A 16,583-nucleotide genomic window follows, 5' to 3' on the forward strand; every position below is an offset into this window, starting at 1 on the left:
ATATATGGTACGACTACACTACCATGCTGACAAGCGAGAATTTTAGTGGTTGCAATGCGGAGTGGGGGAAATCCAGATACCAGTTGGCACAGGAATTCTCTAATCTCCTTTTAGCAGCAGCCCCTGGGGAGGTTTTGGTTTACAAGCTGCCATCTGTTCTTTGGTCATTGTTCCTCCTGGGCTGCCTCTACTGCCCATCTACCTGAAGGACTTCCTTGAAAGTAAAGGGAGGGGAAAATAAAACCCAAAACCAAGGAAGGGGAGCTGCAAAGGGCTGAGCTAGAACACTTGCACAGCTCACAGTCCTATGTGGCACTTAGAGCGTGTCAGAACCACCCATGGATTAACCCTGGCAAACCCCTTGAGATGGGTCTGTCTTACTAGCCCATGTTCGTTGCTGCTCCTCAATGGCAAGGAGGGGTGGCAGAAGGACCAAGCCATTTATCTCCTTGGAAAGGAAGCAAAATGGCAATGGATAATCAGGGAACAAGAGTCTTGGGGTGTCCAGCCAGGAAGGACACAGGTAATCTCACGGGTACAGTAATCCTTGAAGTCAAACATTTCAGTTTCTGCTTTTCTGTCCAGCCTTCCATTTCCCTAGCAACATTCGAGAATTACATTTGTGAGACAGAATCTGAATTAATTTTCCTACAGTTAAAATAGCTTTTCACAGGGTGTTGTAGCTATAACTCAGCAACATACTATGCTATCTACACAGTGTTAGTAACAGATTGAATACACTTCTGGGTGCAGGCTTACCAAAAGGGTTCAGGACACTTGTATGAGAAGGCAGATGGCAGTTCTCTATATGCTGTTACTAGCTAGCAAATTGAGGAAGACAGTGGGAAAAAATAAGTGAGATCTTCACTGCCAACACTGAATATAGCTCCCAACAGTTCCCTTTTGTTGTTTGCAGGAACAAACAAAAGCTGATTAAAACAATCCCAGCACACTTTCTGTCTCTAACAAAGATCAATGGTTAGAAAGAGTGAAAAAACCCTATTCTGCACTGCCATAAGGCACATCCTAAACACGTATCAACTGACCATCTGTGTAGTCCCTGCTTCTCTGAGGCATCCTCTGTTACAGCATGCAAGAGGCCTTGACCAGAACACCTTGTTTTTCAGACTGTAGTGCGCTGTAGAGCTCTGAAGAAACATTACTTCAGTAGCAGAGGAACGTACACTGATATTTCGGCAAAGAATAGTCTTCACAGACTGAGTCTTTGTTCCCTGGTCTTTGGGTTGGACAGTTTCTAGCTATCTCACTGCACTTAACAAAAAGCAGTAGCTCATCCCCATGACCACTGCGATGAACCAGGATATACTGCATTGTGTTTCATCTTTCCATAACCAATAGACATCAATACACACAGTAAACAAGATGGACCATGTCCAAAAGTAATAAAAGATACAAAAGACAAACATACCTGTTCACTCCTCTGGCAACACCATAGCTGTTCTGCTCTGTCCTGCGATTTCTCACATCTCCTTGTTGTAGCAACCAAGTTTCCATTCTCTTAGTTCACAGATCCTTATCTTTCTACCCTGCTCTGAAGCTTTACTGCTCTGAAGATCAAGGCAGAAATACAGGAGGTCTCCAGGCTCAGACTGCTTTGTAAATGAAATCACTATAGCCATCCCATAAGAGAAGAGGATACATTGCAATGTCTTATGAGACAGATGTCTTCAATATGGTCAGGGGTCCAATGCAGGGCATGATCAGTACCACAGGGTGAGCAGGATGCAGTTCTAGGGCCAGCTCCATTGTGAAGAAAAGGTTTCTTACCCAGAAGTGTTTCTAGTAGAATGCAAAACATGAACTCTATAGTACTGGGTTGTCTTCTCTTAATAGGTACATTCCTCTACTACTGAGTTGATTTAAAGGCAATGAAACCAATCAAGTAAATAGTTTTCAACACATATGGAGCCAACAGTGTGATATCTACGCACTTGCAAAACTCTACTGATTTGTGGCAGTGCAAAATAATATGTATATATTGCAAAATAATATGTATATATTGCAAAATATATGTATAGTATGGGCTGCCTAAAACCTACCTTAAATGCAGTTTAGATTAACAGCAACAATTTGGATACAGTGCAAATTTTCTATGCCTTCCAATTCTTTAAAAATAACATCTTTCATTTTTTTACATAAAAAATCACTAGAATATTGGTCAAAAGGTGTATAAAATTAGTAACTAACATGTACACTAACATGGTGTTTAGTAAAACAACATCAAGACTTTAGGTCTGCTTTACCAGTATTTTCTTTTTCTATGTAGTGAAGTAATTTAAGCCCTGATTTATTTTTGATACAGCTCTAGAAGTGACAGATGGAAGCAACTAAGCTCAGTGTCTTTTATCCTCCCTTTAAGAGAGGCTTCAGATGTCCTGTACAAATGCAAGATCTTTTATCATGCAACAAGTCAACACAGAAGTGATGAGGCAGTTTTACTCATAGATTGTCTTAGAAATGCATTCAGATACATCAACAAGAAATACACCAAATGAAAATGAGTGATTAATAGTTGTCACTCTCTTCTCTAAATGACAGTAATGCATTTGAGAAGCCATAGAAAACAATATGTTATGGTACTTTTGTTGTCACAGTGTGCTTCCAGCAAAGACTCATTTCAAAAATTACAGACCTCAGTTACCCAGCTGCTTTAGAACATCCTTATATAGGGCTAGGTTGCATAGGGAAGATGGCAGAGATGGTCTGAAGGCATTCAACTAAGTAGCTGTGCCTTTTCAAGTACTGGGCTGTGATTTGATAAAAAATACACTTATGGATAAGGACCTTTACATCTAGTACAGAATAGAGGTTTCCTTATAGCTGTGGTTTGCGGCACACCCCCACTCCCCCTCCATTATTGGTTTCCCACATCCTGCAAACTTAGTGAACAGCTTTCAGACAGAAACTCTGTCCCCTGTGGTATATGCTGGTACTGTTAAATTATACCAAAGAATGCCAGTCTTTCAGGTGGCATCTTCTGAAAACCAAGATTTATTTCTCCTTCTTTCAGGGGAGTATTGGTCTTTGTCCAGGGTGATATTCTTCATCTCTCATTTCACTTAGTTGGCTAGGCAAGATGATACCTCATTGCTGTCCAGAGACCAATGCAAGAAATAATTACATGTATGGGTTATGCATGTTGCAGAAAGCAAAGGTGGCTTCATTTTCTGATCTGCCAACACTCAGACATTTCTCACTAGCTGTTTACAGATATTCATTCATCACATACAGAAATCAGCATGAGGCATTGTAATAATATATTATGGTCAGTGCATGTACATCACTTCATGAAAGAGCCAGCTGGGTCATATCAAACCAGAGATTTCCTGACATTCTTCAGTAAGGATTTTTTTCTCCTGAAGTTATTATCCTCTTCAGGACGCAGACAAAAAAAAAAAAAAAAAGGTTTTCTGTGCAGCCAGGGGCAAATCTTACAGGATTTGTGCAGTGCACGAAGTGTAATGACTGGGGAATGTCTTGTTAACCATGTTCTGGTCCTTTCTCAGAACAAAAATTCATGGTCTTCTGAAGTGCTGAAACCCTCTTGCAGGTAGACCAGACACCTGGGAGATCTCCACTGTTTTCAAGGACTTGTAAGAAATTCCACTTGTGGGGGAAAGCAGTAGCAGACAGCCTGACTTGCAACAAGAGTCTCTGGAAGACATCCAGCCTGCAACAAGCTGCTTTGAATGACACAATTTGACATCTGCCCCCTCTAAGGACACTTGCTACAGAAATCTCTAACTATAAGATCTGACGATCTCATTTGGATACTACCATGGGAAGTGCTCTGTAGTGCTAATATGAAGAAACAAAATCAGGAAGATGATGGCAAAAAACCTCAGGGAGATGTGGTGTGGCAGCAGTTACAGTGTGCTGACTACACATTTGAAATTGTCTTTAATTCTTAGCAATTTCACCTGCTCTTAGCCAAGCCATCATTCAAAAGACCTGCAAAACTTGCAAAGCCACAATTTGACAGGAAGAGCCACCAAGTTTATTCTTTGATATTTTTCCTAAGAAAGTTCCAGTAGACATGGAGACAAGTTTCATGGGTCTGTGCATAAGAAAAAAAAATATTCCCAGATGATATTATAGACAAAATGTATTCCATGATGAATCTCTAGAATTAGAAATAGTGGAGAAAACACACTTTCAGGAGGGAAGGCAATCCTGATTTGAATGGAGGGAAGCATCAGGCAACTGAAGTGTGAATACTGTAAACAGTGGCACTAATGGGATGTTTGCAATTTCATTTGCCCTCCCAGAAGATTCACAGCTGTTCATCTACATACCTTGAATAATGACACAAACATCCGATGTGTATTACGTATATCTAACACAGCACAACCTTTTAAGAAGGTCATGCAAATAAAGCAAAACCACTTGAAAAACATGAGGTGAATCCTATATAACAATCACTGAAAGCAGTGGGGAAAATCCCTTGTTGTTTTACTTCCCCAATCTCAGAAAAATGCCCAAATTTTATAGTAGAATGAGGAAGTGATGACAGTCAAACCTTTGGACTTGGCAGTAGAGGAACTTTTCAAAGATCCATTCCTGACTTTTGACATGGTAGTACTTAAGACATAGATCAGATCAATAACCACAGAACACTTGTTTTTTGAGATTGTATGCCTTTTGAACCTAACCACACTGACTACAGTAACATCTCTCCTCTTAGTCTGGGGAAAGGTGACTACACTTTACCAATGCTATAAATATGGTGAAATGAGATTTCCTAAAATTCTCTTGCAGGGACACCAAACTGAACTAATGTTCTGGGCTTACCTTCACCATTTTGAAAGCCTCTGCAATATATAGTGCCCACTCAGGTGGAAGTGTAGATAAACTGCATGTGACAACTTGGCAGATGTTAGCAATGGAGACTTTTCTTAGAGAACCAAACACCACAGAGTGAATTCTGGTGGAAGATGCTGCTGCCGTGGAAGGCAGCTTTGCCTTGGCTGTTCTATCAGGCTGTACAGCAAGTGTCAAAATAAAACATCCAGACTACAACACCACCTATCTCACCTCTCTGACAGTGGTCAACAGCAAGTTTGACAGATGAGCTAAAATTCGGAAAAAGCCCATTGTGCCACTTCCCCAGAACAGCCACCTGAAAAGTCTTAGAAATTCCCTGCTTGTTTTTGAGTTTTAATATTTAATACACCCTAGTAATTAACTTTTCATGGATTTGTCTACTTCTCTTTTCAAACCACTTTTACACTTTTTTGTATCCACAATAAACTGACACCGAGTTCCACAGGTCAACTACACACTGTGGGAAAAAAAAAAAAGAAACAATCACACACTCTTTTTTCTTTTTTTTCTCTGAATCTGATCTCTGTTAATTTCATTTGATGCTCCTACTTCTAGTGGGCAAGACTGTGAACAATTACTTCCTTTTCACCTTCTCCCTTCCAGTCCTCCTTGCCCACCTCTTTTCCAATTAACCACTTTCTGCATGAACTATGAATGTTTTGTGCTCTATCCACCTATCTCAAGGACTGTTTGACTGATCCAATTCTGTAAAGATAAAATAAGGTCCTCCTGATGTTTGGCATAAACAAGGATGTCCTAGCTCTAGAAACATGAGGCTCTAGAAAGAAGGACATCAAGTCTCAGGTTTAAATAAAGTTCAGAAGTTTCTTTTGAAAGAAACTCAAGACAGATCCACAGAATAATGTGCCCAGAAAGGAAATAGTAGGAAGAGGATCAACCAGCCAGTTACTGCAACTAAAAAAATCCAGCTATTGAAAGACCAGCAAATAACCCATCCAGATTCAAACAATTAGTCTAGGATTATCATAAGCAGCAAATGTAGGACTGACTGAGGAAAAAGAGTCTTTGGCAGTTTGATCAAGTAAACCTCAGTAAGTCAGGAGCCAGAGTAACTTTTGTTTCCAGCAAATAATCCAGAATGACTGGAACTGTTGTATTAGTAAAAAGATACAGGCCTGAAAGAATGCAAACTGAGAATCCAGTCTGTTCTGTAAACTCATCTGTAAGTCAATGATCTCCTTCAGAGGTAAAGAAGAGGAATGATCCAGCACTGTCAGCCATTCAACTCCATGCACATGGAGATTATCCATATTCCAGTATGAGGAAGAGGCACAGCATTAAAGATTCCTACTAGTAAACAAAGGTCTTGATACCAAAGCCTCTTGCCACAGTGTGGAACCAGTATCAGAGACATGCGTTGACTTTCCAGGCATCATAATGAGGAGCATTTCCAAGAAACAATGATCATCCAAAAGCATCAATATTTCTTGTTGGCATCCACGACTAAGTAGTCAACCTAGTATCATAATATGATGTCCCACTGATGGCACTCACACAACTTGTGAGGCTGTTTTAAAGGCCAAGAGGAACCATGTAAAAGTGAACTTGATACTTCACGTACTGAGCACAAGTCAGTTGCTTCTGGAGAGGATAAAATCTAGTATCCTCCATTAATTTTTATGTTGTGGTACACCCATCACTCAAACACAACACAAAACACTTGTATGAACTCTGCATTACCTCAGCCTCCAGGACTCTGATGCGTACCTTACTCCTTTTCAAGACTTACAAGAGTGATTCTCTATCATCGGAACAGACTCCTTAACGCAGAAGTGACGAAGCATCACAGAGCAGGAGAGAAGAGGGGGACTCCGCGCTTACATTGTCCAGTCTCACCACTAAAGTAGATGATGAGAGATGCTGGAACTTTCTTTTGATAATTTTCTCACAGTGAACAAAGGCACTTCCAATGAAACTCACAGATAAATATAGGGGAGTAAATCTCATAAAAGCTGAGATAAACTAACCCCCACTTGAGAAGCACATATATAATTGTACTCCTCTCATGTGCATCTATTATACATCCAAAATGATTCGCTAATCTCCTTTCCTCCCTTGTACTAGAAAACATTTTATATTCCTGTAAAATGACTTCTCTCTAAGACATCCAGGAAACAGTTCTATGCCTCCCATTAAATCTCTTAACTGAACCAGTCTCTTTTGAAAAGGGACAGACATGGAGGTAGCAGCTGCAATGAGACAAAATATGTATGTTATCCTCCAGTACACCATACCCACCATGCACAAAGGCATACATGGACTCCAGGCTGAGATGGAAAAAATATGAGGCTGAATCACAGGATTTTTCCTGATTCTCTATAGCATATGCTCCCAAGGTAACAGCATTTGTGTGCAGAGCTGGGATCAACAGATACACAAGGCAAAGGAATACTGCTATTTCCTCTGATGCTCTGGCTGCCCTAAAACATCCTGAAGCTGAACAGTTCAGTGTCTAGGTGTTTGGCTTGAGGCAAAGGACCCATCTTGAGATCCCTGTTTTGGTTTGGGTTTTTCTGGGGGAAGAGAGAGGGAGTTTTTTGGTTGTTCTTTTTTTTATTTGTTGGAAGCAGAAGAAAATTTTTCCAGGGACAAAGGGTGCAAGACTTCCCTGCTCCTGGAGCTGACAAAATTCATCCCTTAAAAATGAGGGTCTTAGACCACAATGTGCATTTCTCCAAATATTTCAAAAATCTTAGAGACAAGATGTCTGATACACTGATACACAGTCATCACAGTCACAGATGTGGTGCTGGCTACATCCAACATGCAATGCAAGGTTCAGAAAACATGCTGGCTATAGCTGAGTACAGATTTTTTCCCAAAATGAGTGGGTGGAAGACTGGCAATGCTGACAAAACAAGTAACCTGTGTTCATAATAAGCCAGCACTAACCAGTAATTTGCCAAACAAAGATGTAAGAATACTGTTTCTATGCAGACAATCACCTTTCCTGGGTTGTGAATTTAAATCTCTATCCTCCAAATCTCTCTACAGTTTTCAGTGGTGGCTGTGACAACCTGAATGAAGAAACTAGAGTACAAAAACAGAGATGAGAGTTCCACAAGGATGTATATTCTACAGCTACTTAATCCTGCATATAAAACCCATAAAACCCAGTACAATAAGGATAACCCAGATCCCCCTAGGAGGAAGAAAGGAATGGAATCTGTTACTCACTGAACCTAAATCTTAGAGAGAAATGGCCCCATCAAGAGTTCTGGAACAGAGCTGGAGGCTGTAGCCAATACTACATGTAGCAGTAGGCTGTGAGAAGTCAGATCCAAAGGTCTTGAAACCCACAGCTGCTCAGGATGTGCAGAAGACTGAAGTAACAGCTTCTGCAACTAACTTTTCACTAATCATGAGCCAACAACTCGATGCACAAGTAGAACCACCTATCTCAGAGAATTCCATTAATGGATTTCAATGATTACAGACAGAAGAGACAGGATCTGAAAGTAACTTCACAAGATTTTACAGATCTGTTGGTCACTGATGATATGTGATGGTCACACAGGCAGCAAACAAATGCTGTGGACATTCTTGAAGAACACAGCTGAAAAACACAGAGAAAGTGAAGAGGAATATGATTGTCTAGGAAGTTAAAGATAAACGAATGGAGTAAGAAAGGGAGCAGCTACATCAGAGAACTGCATTTTGGACAAATGAAGTATTCAATGTCTGTCATATGCATGACTGGAGCAGAAATAGACAAATGCATGTTCTGTCCTATGAATTTATGCCTGGAGCAAGCAATAGTGAAGCTAATGGAGTATGAACATAATTATTTAATCTTCTCACAATTTATCTGGTCTTGGATGACAGATAATATGCACAATCCAAAAGTGAATATGAACACAATCATTTTAAGAGGAAACACTTTTCTCCTGTAACACTGATTCTTCTGTCAGCCACATTATCTACTTGCCAACCCACTGACTATGCAGGCTAAAAATGACAGGGAAGCCATGGAATAAGAAAACAGATCAAACGGTTAGAATCCCATCTCTGAGGGCCCTGATACAAACAACAGGAGATTTGAAACACCCTTTGAAAATTACAATCATACCACTTGCTGTTTGACAAGGCAGAAGCTTCAGAATACTGACTTTTCCTGTAACCTGGCACCAGCAAAGAGCCAGAGTTGAAGTTGCTTCCTGTTCGTCTTAAGGATGGGTGGAACTTCTCTCCAATACATTTTCCAGCTGCTGATGTTTTCTAACGCAAGCAAATTTTAACTGGAGTCCTTCACCAAGCCACTACTGCAAGTGATAGGAGCCACCTGGGCCTTAGGGTTCAAGTGTGGGTCTGAAAACATCAGCCAATCAAAAAAGTTTATAAAGCCTAAACAAACAGAAATCAAACCACAAAAATAAGCCACACAGAACATAAGCATCCACCAATGAAGCGTAAAGACAGATTTAAAATCCCGTCTAATATAATAACAGCAAATATTTTGGGGGTGTGAATTAATAACTGAAGTTATAACCAAAACAAACCAATGAAATTACTTGATTCAAACCAATCATTTCTATGGCTCTGTGCCAAAATTTAAGATGGCAACCAACACGGATGTCTCCAGTCATATGTTCTAATATTTTTCTCTGCTGTTGCCATGTGATGACAGCAGAGAATCTTGGCTGTTACCAAACTAGGGCAGACGGAAATAGCTGAGCAAATGAGACTTTATGTTCAAACTTGGATCTTAGGAAGAACAATACAGACAGCTGGAGGATCTCTGTCTCATAGAAAGATCTCACAGTTTGTGATCAGGAAGACGTGGGAGGAAGGGACCCCACAACTCAGCAGCAGAAGCTCTCAGAGGCCATCATTCACCTCAGCTTGCAGATGTATCACCATCTTCTACAGATGTTCAGATGCTCTCCTCTGTGGGTTGTCCTCTCACCAGGGCCTCCTCTTCACTCTTTCCTGGGTGTTTGGAAGGGTGGTGGTATGAAGTCACTGCTGCTTTTTCTTTTGCCCCATACTTGAAGCAACCCCCTGGACTCCTCACCTGGTGTTCAGTGTTAGTCCTCCTCTTTGAGCAGAGGCTGGAAAAAAAACACAAAGCAAAGATTTTGAGTAATCATGAAGGGGCTATTTTGTGCACTGCTCTGGAAATCTCAGCCATCAAGAGAAATCTGTATCTCCCTATCACGCAACCTTTCTCTATGGTAATAGATGAGATCACAGATCAGTATGATAAAATCTAACTGAACAAGCTACTGTGTGAAAAGTACTCTTGGCACTTGTTTCAAGCCCTAGAATGCCTTCTTCACTCTTTGCCTCTGACTCATGTGACTCATCTCTTCATAGGCTCTGCCTGCAGCTCTAAATCCTTCTTCCATATCATTAGGCTTTGTCTCTGTGTCTTTTACTTCTTTGCTTACATGGGAATCTATTTTCCCACTCCAAAACACGCTGAGGACCTTGGTGCAGGAGAGATGGGTGTGTGAAAAGGCTGATCTTTAAAATAAACAAAATGGGAGCATGGAAAATAAAACTTCTTCCCATTATTATATATATATTAATTCTACATACTGCAACATTTTCCTGCTTAGACAGGTTATGGGAAAAAGTCAATGTCATCTTCACTTCTTTACTTAAAAAAACCCCAAACCTTAAACAGTCCCTTAAAAAGAAAAAGCTAAACAACTTTGAAATGTGCCATGTTTATTTTGGGCAATTTGCATTTTACAGCTAATGTAGTGGGTAAAGCTTGTTTTGTGTATCTAGCACATCAGCTTGCTTCTAAATGACAGTGTCAGTTGTTGAGAGGTGTTTATTGAATTTATTGCTATATTTAAAAAAATACATTCTCCTTGAAAGCCCAGCATAGAGCCAAACATCACATAGCACAGAGGATCTGGAAAGATGTTTAGAAAGCATGATTGCCAGCTATGTCACTGCACAGAAAGTCTGGAACCTGAAATGGGAACCAAACTGTCAGGCATGTGTACTAAGATAGGATATACTAGTCCAGAAATCTATCCCTTGGCAAGATGCTAAAATTAAGGAAACAAAGGCACATGAGAAAGAAAGCCAACTTCAACCTCGTCTTCCTGTTTTGAAGAGACTTTTGCGCCTTCCTTTTCCTACAGAAATGCACAGTTCAGTGTTTGTCTTTTCTCACAAACTGAATTAAAATCACTTTGTGTGAGTTCCTCTTGTATGACTACCTTGATGTCTCAACACAGAGAGAGGCATTCCTACATCTACAAGTAAATATGCAGGTTCCTACCATGAGTTCAATACATGACAATTCAATCATTTAATAAATATTCATGTATATAATTCTATGAAGTTTTGTCCTTTCAAAACTACTGGTGATCATTCTACCTCCTTCTGGTTGAGTAGGATGAAGTTCTGGTTGAGTAGAGAGGACAGAAGAAACCCTCACTGCCTACAGCAGCCAGCTTTAAGGGTTGATTTGCCCTTGTGATATGAGGCACTGTAGTGAACCACCACATACATCAGAAGGAATGTCCTTTACTCTCTGCCTGCCAGGAGATGTTGAAGTGTCTGCCTGTATATCTGTCCACATGTTTACATACTATTATGTCATCCATGACTGCACCTCAAAAACTTCAACACTTTTGTTCTTAGAACAGTTACATAGGGGGAAGAAATTAATTACCTCCATTTTATAGATACGATTCCCAGTTACAGGGAAATCACTGGAGTTGTATAAAGTCTTCTGCGGGATACCTGCACACTAAAATTCAGTGCCATATAGACTTTCCCAGCACAGATATACACAGCCTTGGTCAGACAGCAGCACCTAATCTACCCTGCTTTCAAGCTGTAGAAATGAGACAGAGAATACTAGGTCAGGAACCTATGCTAACATTTTTTTAGAACTAGTTTGGGCTGTTTCATCATACCCACAACAAGTCTGTGACAGAACTTAGAAGCATGTCAAAGTCTCCTGAATTTAGTATTGAAAACAGGAACTTCCCTTCTCCCTGGAAAGCTCTGATAATCCTAGAAATTCAGGGTTTTTATCCCAGAGTAGAAGGAATTTCTAATCTTAGACTGATGCCCAGCATTCTCTCAATAACATATAGTGCAACTAAGAAAGGCAATAAATAGATGACGTTTATTTATATCCATGGTGACTGACACTAGCAAGCCAGGACAGCTGACAACTCAAGGCCAGCCTTCCCTCCCCCATGTTTTGGGCACAATTTCAAGCTGGCTTGCTGGACTGGGAAAAAGTGGCAGGGGAAAGCAGCAGTTCCAAGTCACAAAAATTTACTTGGGAGTATGGAGGGTGGCACAAACAGTATACACAACTGCATTCACGTGCAGTCTCCCTGCATGAAAGGAGCAGTGAGCAGCCTCATTAACAAGTGGAGGAATAGCAGTGAAAGCCAGCATGAGCCTTTCTCCTCCCCATGTTACAGACAAGACACTGGATAGGCTCCTCACCCCAACTGCTAATGCCCTTCTGTACTTGACAACCTTCATTCTGATTTCCCTTATTCAGCTCCCTATTCCATGTTTTGTTCTGGCTCTCTCTTCTCTGGCTCTTCCCCGTATTTAATTTCATAACTTCAGACACTCCTTTTACCCTATTCACACACATTTTGGCATCTATTTTTAGTATCAATAAAATAATGCCAGATTAAAACAAAATCCAATTTGGATGGGCAAAGTTATCCTGTCTATAGGTAGCTTAATGCCAAAGGGCCAGATGTGAGACAGAAGTAGCCAAGATATTATATAACCTCTCCCTAGTCTTTGCACACCTGATCTGAAATGACATTTCCAACACAGCAAGGAAATACAGGCAGTTCGCCACCACCTAACTACTGAGAACAAGCAATGCTCAGCCTCCAGGCAAGCAAAAATGCCAACTGCCTGAAGTCATTACTTATCCTGTTTCAGAGTTTTCTTTGAGCCTGTCAGAAGTGAAGGCTCCTAAAATTCAAGCTGGGTTCTAGTTCTTCAACAAGGGAAGCCAATTTCTAGAGACTGTCCTTTTCTCTTTCTCTTGCTTTCCCAGTGGTCCTGAGACTCAGAATATCCTTTCAGTGGCACAAAACCAGTACCAACAGGAAAAAGTTAATTCCTTTCATAAAAGAAAAGCAGAAGGTTGACTAAAAGTGTGAGAGGCAGGCTGCTCTTACAAGTTAAGGAATAAATGTCATTTCTGATCATTACAGGTGAACACTGACCCTCAGCTCTAGCTGAGAGGCAAAAGCTGAATTGGATATTATCTTCTTAATATCATTTGAGAAGGTCCTGGAATGCTGCTTTTGGCAGAGTTTTACAGTCTGCTGGGATTTAATGAGACTTACACTATTATAGTTTTTTTGATAACTGGATAAACTCAGTCATGCCCTGTTGATGGTTTATATCTGTTTTAAAGGTATTGGTTAGAGACATCAATGTTTACTCATTGCGAACATAATGGTTTACATAACATAATGGATAATGGTTCCCTGCTCCTTCAAAGAGTACCAAGAATTGGGGTAAAGAGAGGTCTTTCTTTAGCCTTCCCATTTCCCTTCTGGCCCATCTGGTACCACAGCTTGTCTGTCATTATCTGATGTGGGGCAGATGCAACAAATATAGCAGGGAAAGAAATTATCTTTCCCTCCCCACTTCCTGTTTGCCCTCTTTGTGAAGCTGTGGAAGTCAGCAGGGGAGAGAAGATCCAGGATGTTTTCATGATGCATGAAAGAACAATGGCTTTAGTAGAATAATTCTAAGAACAAATGTGAAACCAAATATCCTCCACTGTAATGGATTCCTTGCCCTCTCAAATAGGGAGGCACAATAGTAGGATTCACCTCAAGTTTCACTGCTTTTCAAAATACAATAAAGTGGACAGATTCCATTTCTCATTAACACTTTCTCTGCATGGAAACATCACTACAAAGAAAGATGCTGACAGAATGCCCTTGCTGCTGTTGACAAAGTGTGTATTGCAGGGTGAAAAGCTGCACTGGAAAAGTGTGATTCGAGGTGCTGGATATCACTCTGCTGTTCTCTTTCAGTGACCCATCCAGAGCTTCTCAGCCAGACAGGGGGGTCTAGAAGGATTTATGTGGAAGATCTCCTTGTTATTCCATTCCTGGAATAGGATAAGCAATCAGATAACATCAAAAGTTGTTCTTTTGTGCCATAAGGTATCTTGTGCCTGAGTAGCCAAAGTAGTCTGAGGTAGAGGTTACTCATCTGAAGGTCACCATTTGAAGGTCACCTTTCAAAGTCAAGACCACTTGTGCAGTCAGTCACAGCAACAACAGAAAACCAGGAGGATAGCAAATGAAGATTGGAATTGAAAGGATTAATGAAAGGGAGGAGGCGTACCAGCAACGTGCTGTGCAGAAACCTGAGTGATTTCTTTCCCCAGCTGCTCCTGATGAAGGATTTGGATAGTGTGGTAAGACCAGCTGAAATCATAGACAAGGTTCCTCTTGGGAATGTGGTAACAACATAAAAATAAATACATTGGTGTTCAACAATCTACTGCCTTCTGAGGCTGCAGGGGAGCCTGGCAGAAGCTGAGGGAGCCTGGACAAGGCTGGGCAGCTGGGAATTCCACACTACTGTAGCAAATGGCTGGGAGTCTGACACAGGCCATGTACAGTGGCAACAGTACTTATCCCGTCCCACCCACTCCCTTTACACTCCAAGAGAATTGAGAGACACCGGCTTATAAAAGAATCTCTAAATCCCAGGCATTTTCTTTGTTTAGCTCTGGCAAACAATACAAATTGATTGTATGTGTCTTGCTTGAATGCCTGTTATGTTTACTTGCATTTTGTTTTGCTGTTTTGTTTTTTTTTTCTTTCTGGTACAGCACAAATTTGAAGCTTGTACTTTCACATACATACTAAAAGAATCTGTTCTTTCTTTAAGCTTATATTAAAGCAACTGCATTTCAGGAATAATATTAATTGAAGCAATGGGTAGACAACAGCCAGACACAGATTAGCACCTCCAATATTAAATCTTATTTCAACTCTCTTATAACAAGACATACCTGACCTTCTTAGGAAGGACCATACAACAACCTCAGAGATAAAAAACTGTAGAAATACACAGCCTACCTGTAGATTTTCTGTAAAATGAAAAAAAAAAAAACCAAACCAAAACAACCGTGGAGTGTGCTACATGCAGAGAAGAACAAATGCAAAAGTGTTCCTTACTACCACTAGTTTGCAAGCAGACTCCAGTCATTGCTCTATACCAGACCACACTGCTTGCACATTCATCTTATTTGGATGGCATTCAGACAATGCTCTCCACCTTAGCCTAAAGAAGGAACTCACAAGAAAACTAAGAACAGCAGCCTGCTTTCTATGTGGATCAGATCCAAACCAGCTTATTAATCCTCATATTCTTTAGCTGGTTTCTTGGAAGTTCAGGATCTAGTTTTAAGCCCTTACAGATGATGACACACTATTACAAAGAGTTGTGTAACTTCAGGACACGGCATTCATGCAGATACTAGGGCCAGGTGAATGTCTGAATAAATGGACAACTGCATCATTCTGAAACTGAGCTGAGATATAGACCTGGGAATCACAAGGAATAAAATCAAGTCTATTCTACCTAGCTCAAGAAGTTTCCTCTCTAGCTTCAGATTGAGTTTTGACATTCATTTTTGACATCACGAAGTATTCTCAAGAGAACTAGAATACAAATAAATTAGTTATGCTTTAAACAAAAGTAGGTAGAGATCCAAGACTTTGAATGAATTATTGGTCTTCACTGCTGTCAAACTCAGACAGCATATTACTAACTTTTACCTCCCCTAATCAGTAACTCTAATGCTATTTTCTTCTCCCAGCACATGTGGCAGAAAAGCCATATGGACACTAGTAATGTAAACATTAGCACAATAAAACTACATCACTGTTAATCAGTCTGAGTATGAAAAGGTGAAAGTCCTGTCAAGTCTGGAGCCAGGCATTAGTCTTGCCCAGTTTTAATCATGATTCCTATTTGTTTGTAATTATACAGGTTATTAGCACATTATATTTTTGCAATAGCAAAACAGTCTCAGAGGCATACTGTCTTCTGAAGCTTTTAAAATAAAAGTTTAACAAACTCTCTAGAAGATGGCAGCAAATGAAAGAAAAAAGCACGAAGAAGGAAGACATATTTCACTCAGAGCTGCTGTTACCTTTACAAACCAAACAAAATCAGCTGGGGTTGTCATCTTGTGCATCCACTCCACAACTGCAATGAGGGATTAACTACATTTTCAGATTGTTCCTGTCTCCAGCCTCCTGCAGACAAGAGTCCAGCTCAGGAACAGAGAATCTGCCTGGGACTATGCTGTTGTATTTTCATAAAGTTCCCTCCATCCTCTATTCTCCCTAAAATCTGCTGCTTTGTCTTTACATATTCAAAAAGGAAGAATCATAAACATAAAAAATTTTAACTATGAGGTCTCCCATGTAGGTATGTAGTGTCCTTGATGTTTCTTGCCTGTTGTTCAAAAGCTAAAAACATGTAATGTTTTTTAATCTAGAACTTCACTTTCTTGAGAAAAAGGATTCATGCACTATTCACCTAATGCCACTAGAGAGGAACAAATACAGCAAAATGTCTCCATATACCTTACACTATTAATATATACAGCACAAAAATGACCAGCCTGTAGGTTCCTTCCTTCATCATCTGAACTCACCATATCAAACACAGCCTCATAAAGACAACCTGGAACTGGATAACCCACCATACTACTTGGCTTA

General features: G+C 40.3%; 1 protein-coding gene across 5 annotated transcripts in view; it reads right to left on the reverse strand.

Moving 5' to 3' along the window:
• Positions 1-2,439: 2,439 nt before the first annotated feature.
• TTLL5 (tubulin tyrosine ligase like 5) overlaps positions 2,440-16,583 on the reverse strand; it is a 138,441-nt gene continuing 124,297 nt past the window's right edge. For 4 of the 5 annotated variants that reach the window (XR_004080548.2, XM_031048734.2, XM_031048735.2 and 1 more), the window contains 2 exons: positions 9,881-9,917; positions 2,440-9,795 (listed from right to left, as the gene is read on the reverse strand). Coding sequence is in view for 3 of the 5 variants with exons in the window: in XM_031048734.2 (XP_030904594.1) it covers positions 9,786-9,795; positions 9,881-9,917 (47 nt within the window). In the remaining 2 variants the exon portion in view is untranslated. Of the gene's footprint in view, positions 9,918-16,583 lie in introns of all 5 variants that reach the window. The other variant, XR_004080547.2, reaches the window with a different exon arrangement.

The sequence above is a fragment of the Melopsittacus undulatus genome, chromosome 4 (assembly GCF_012275295.1).
Source record: "Melopsittacus undulatus isolate bMelUnd1 chromosome 4, bMelUnd1.mat.Z, whole genome shotgun sequence".
NCBI lineage: Eukaryota > Metazoa > Chordata > Aves > Psittaciformes > Psittaculidae > Melopsittacus > Melopsittacus undulatus.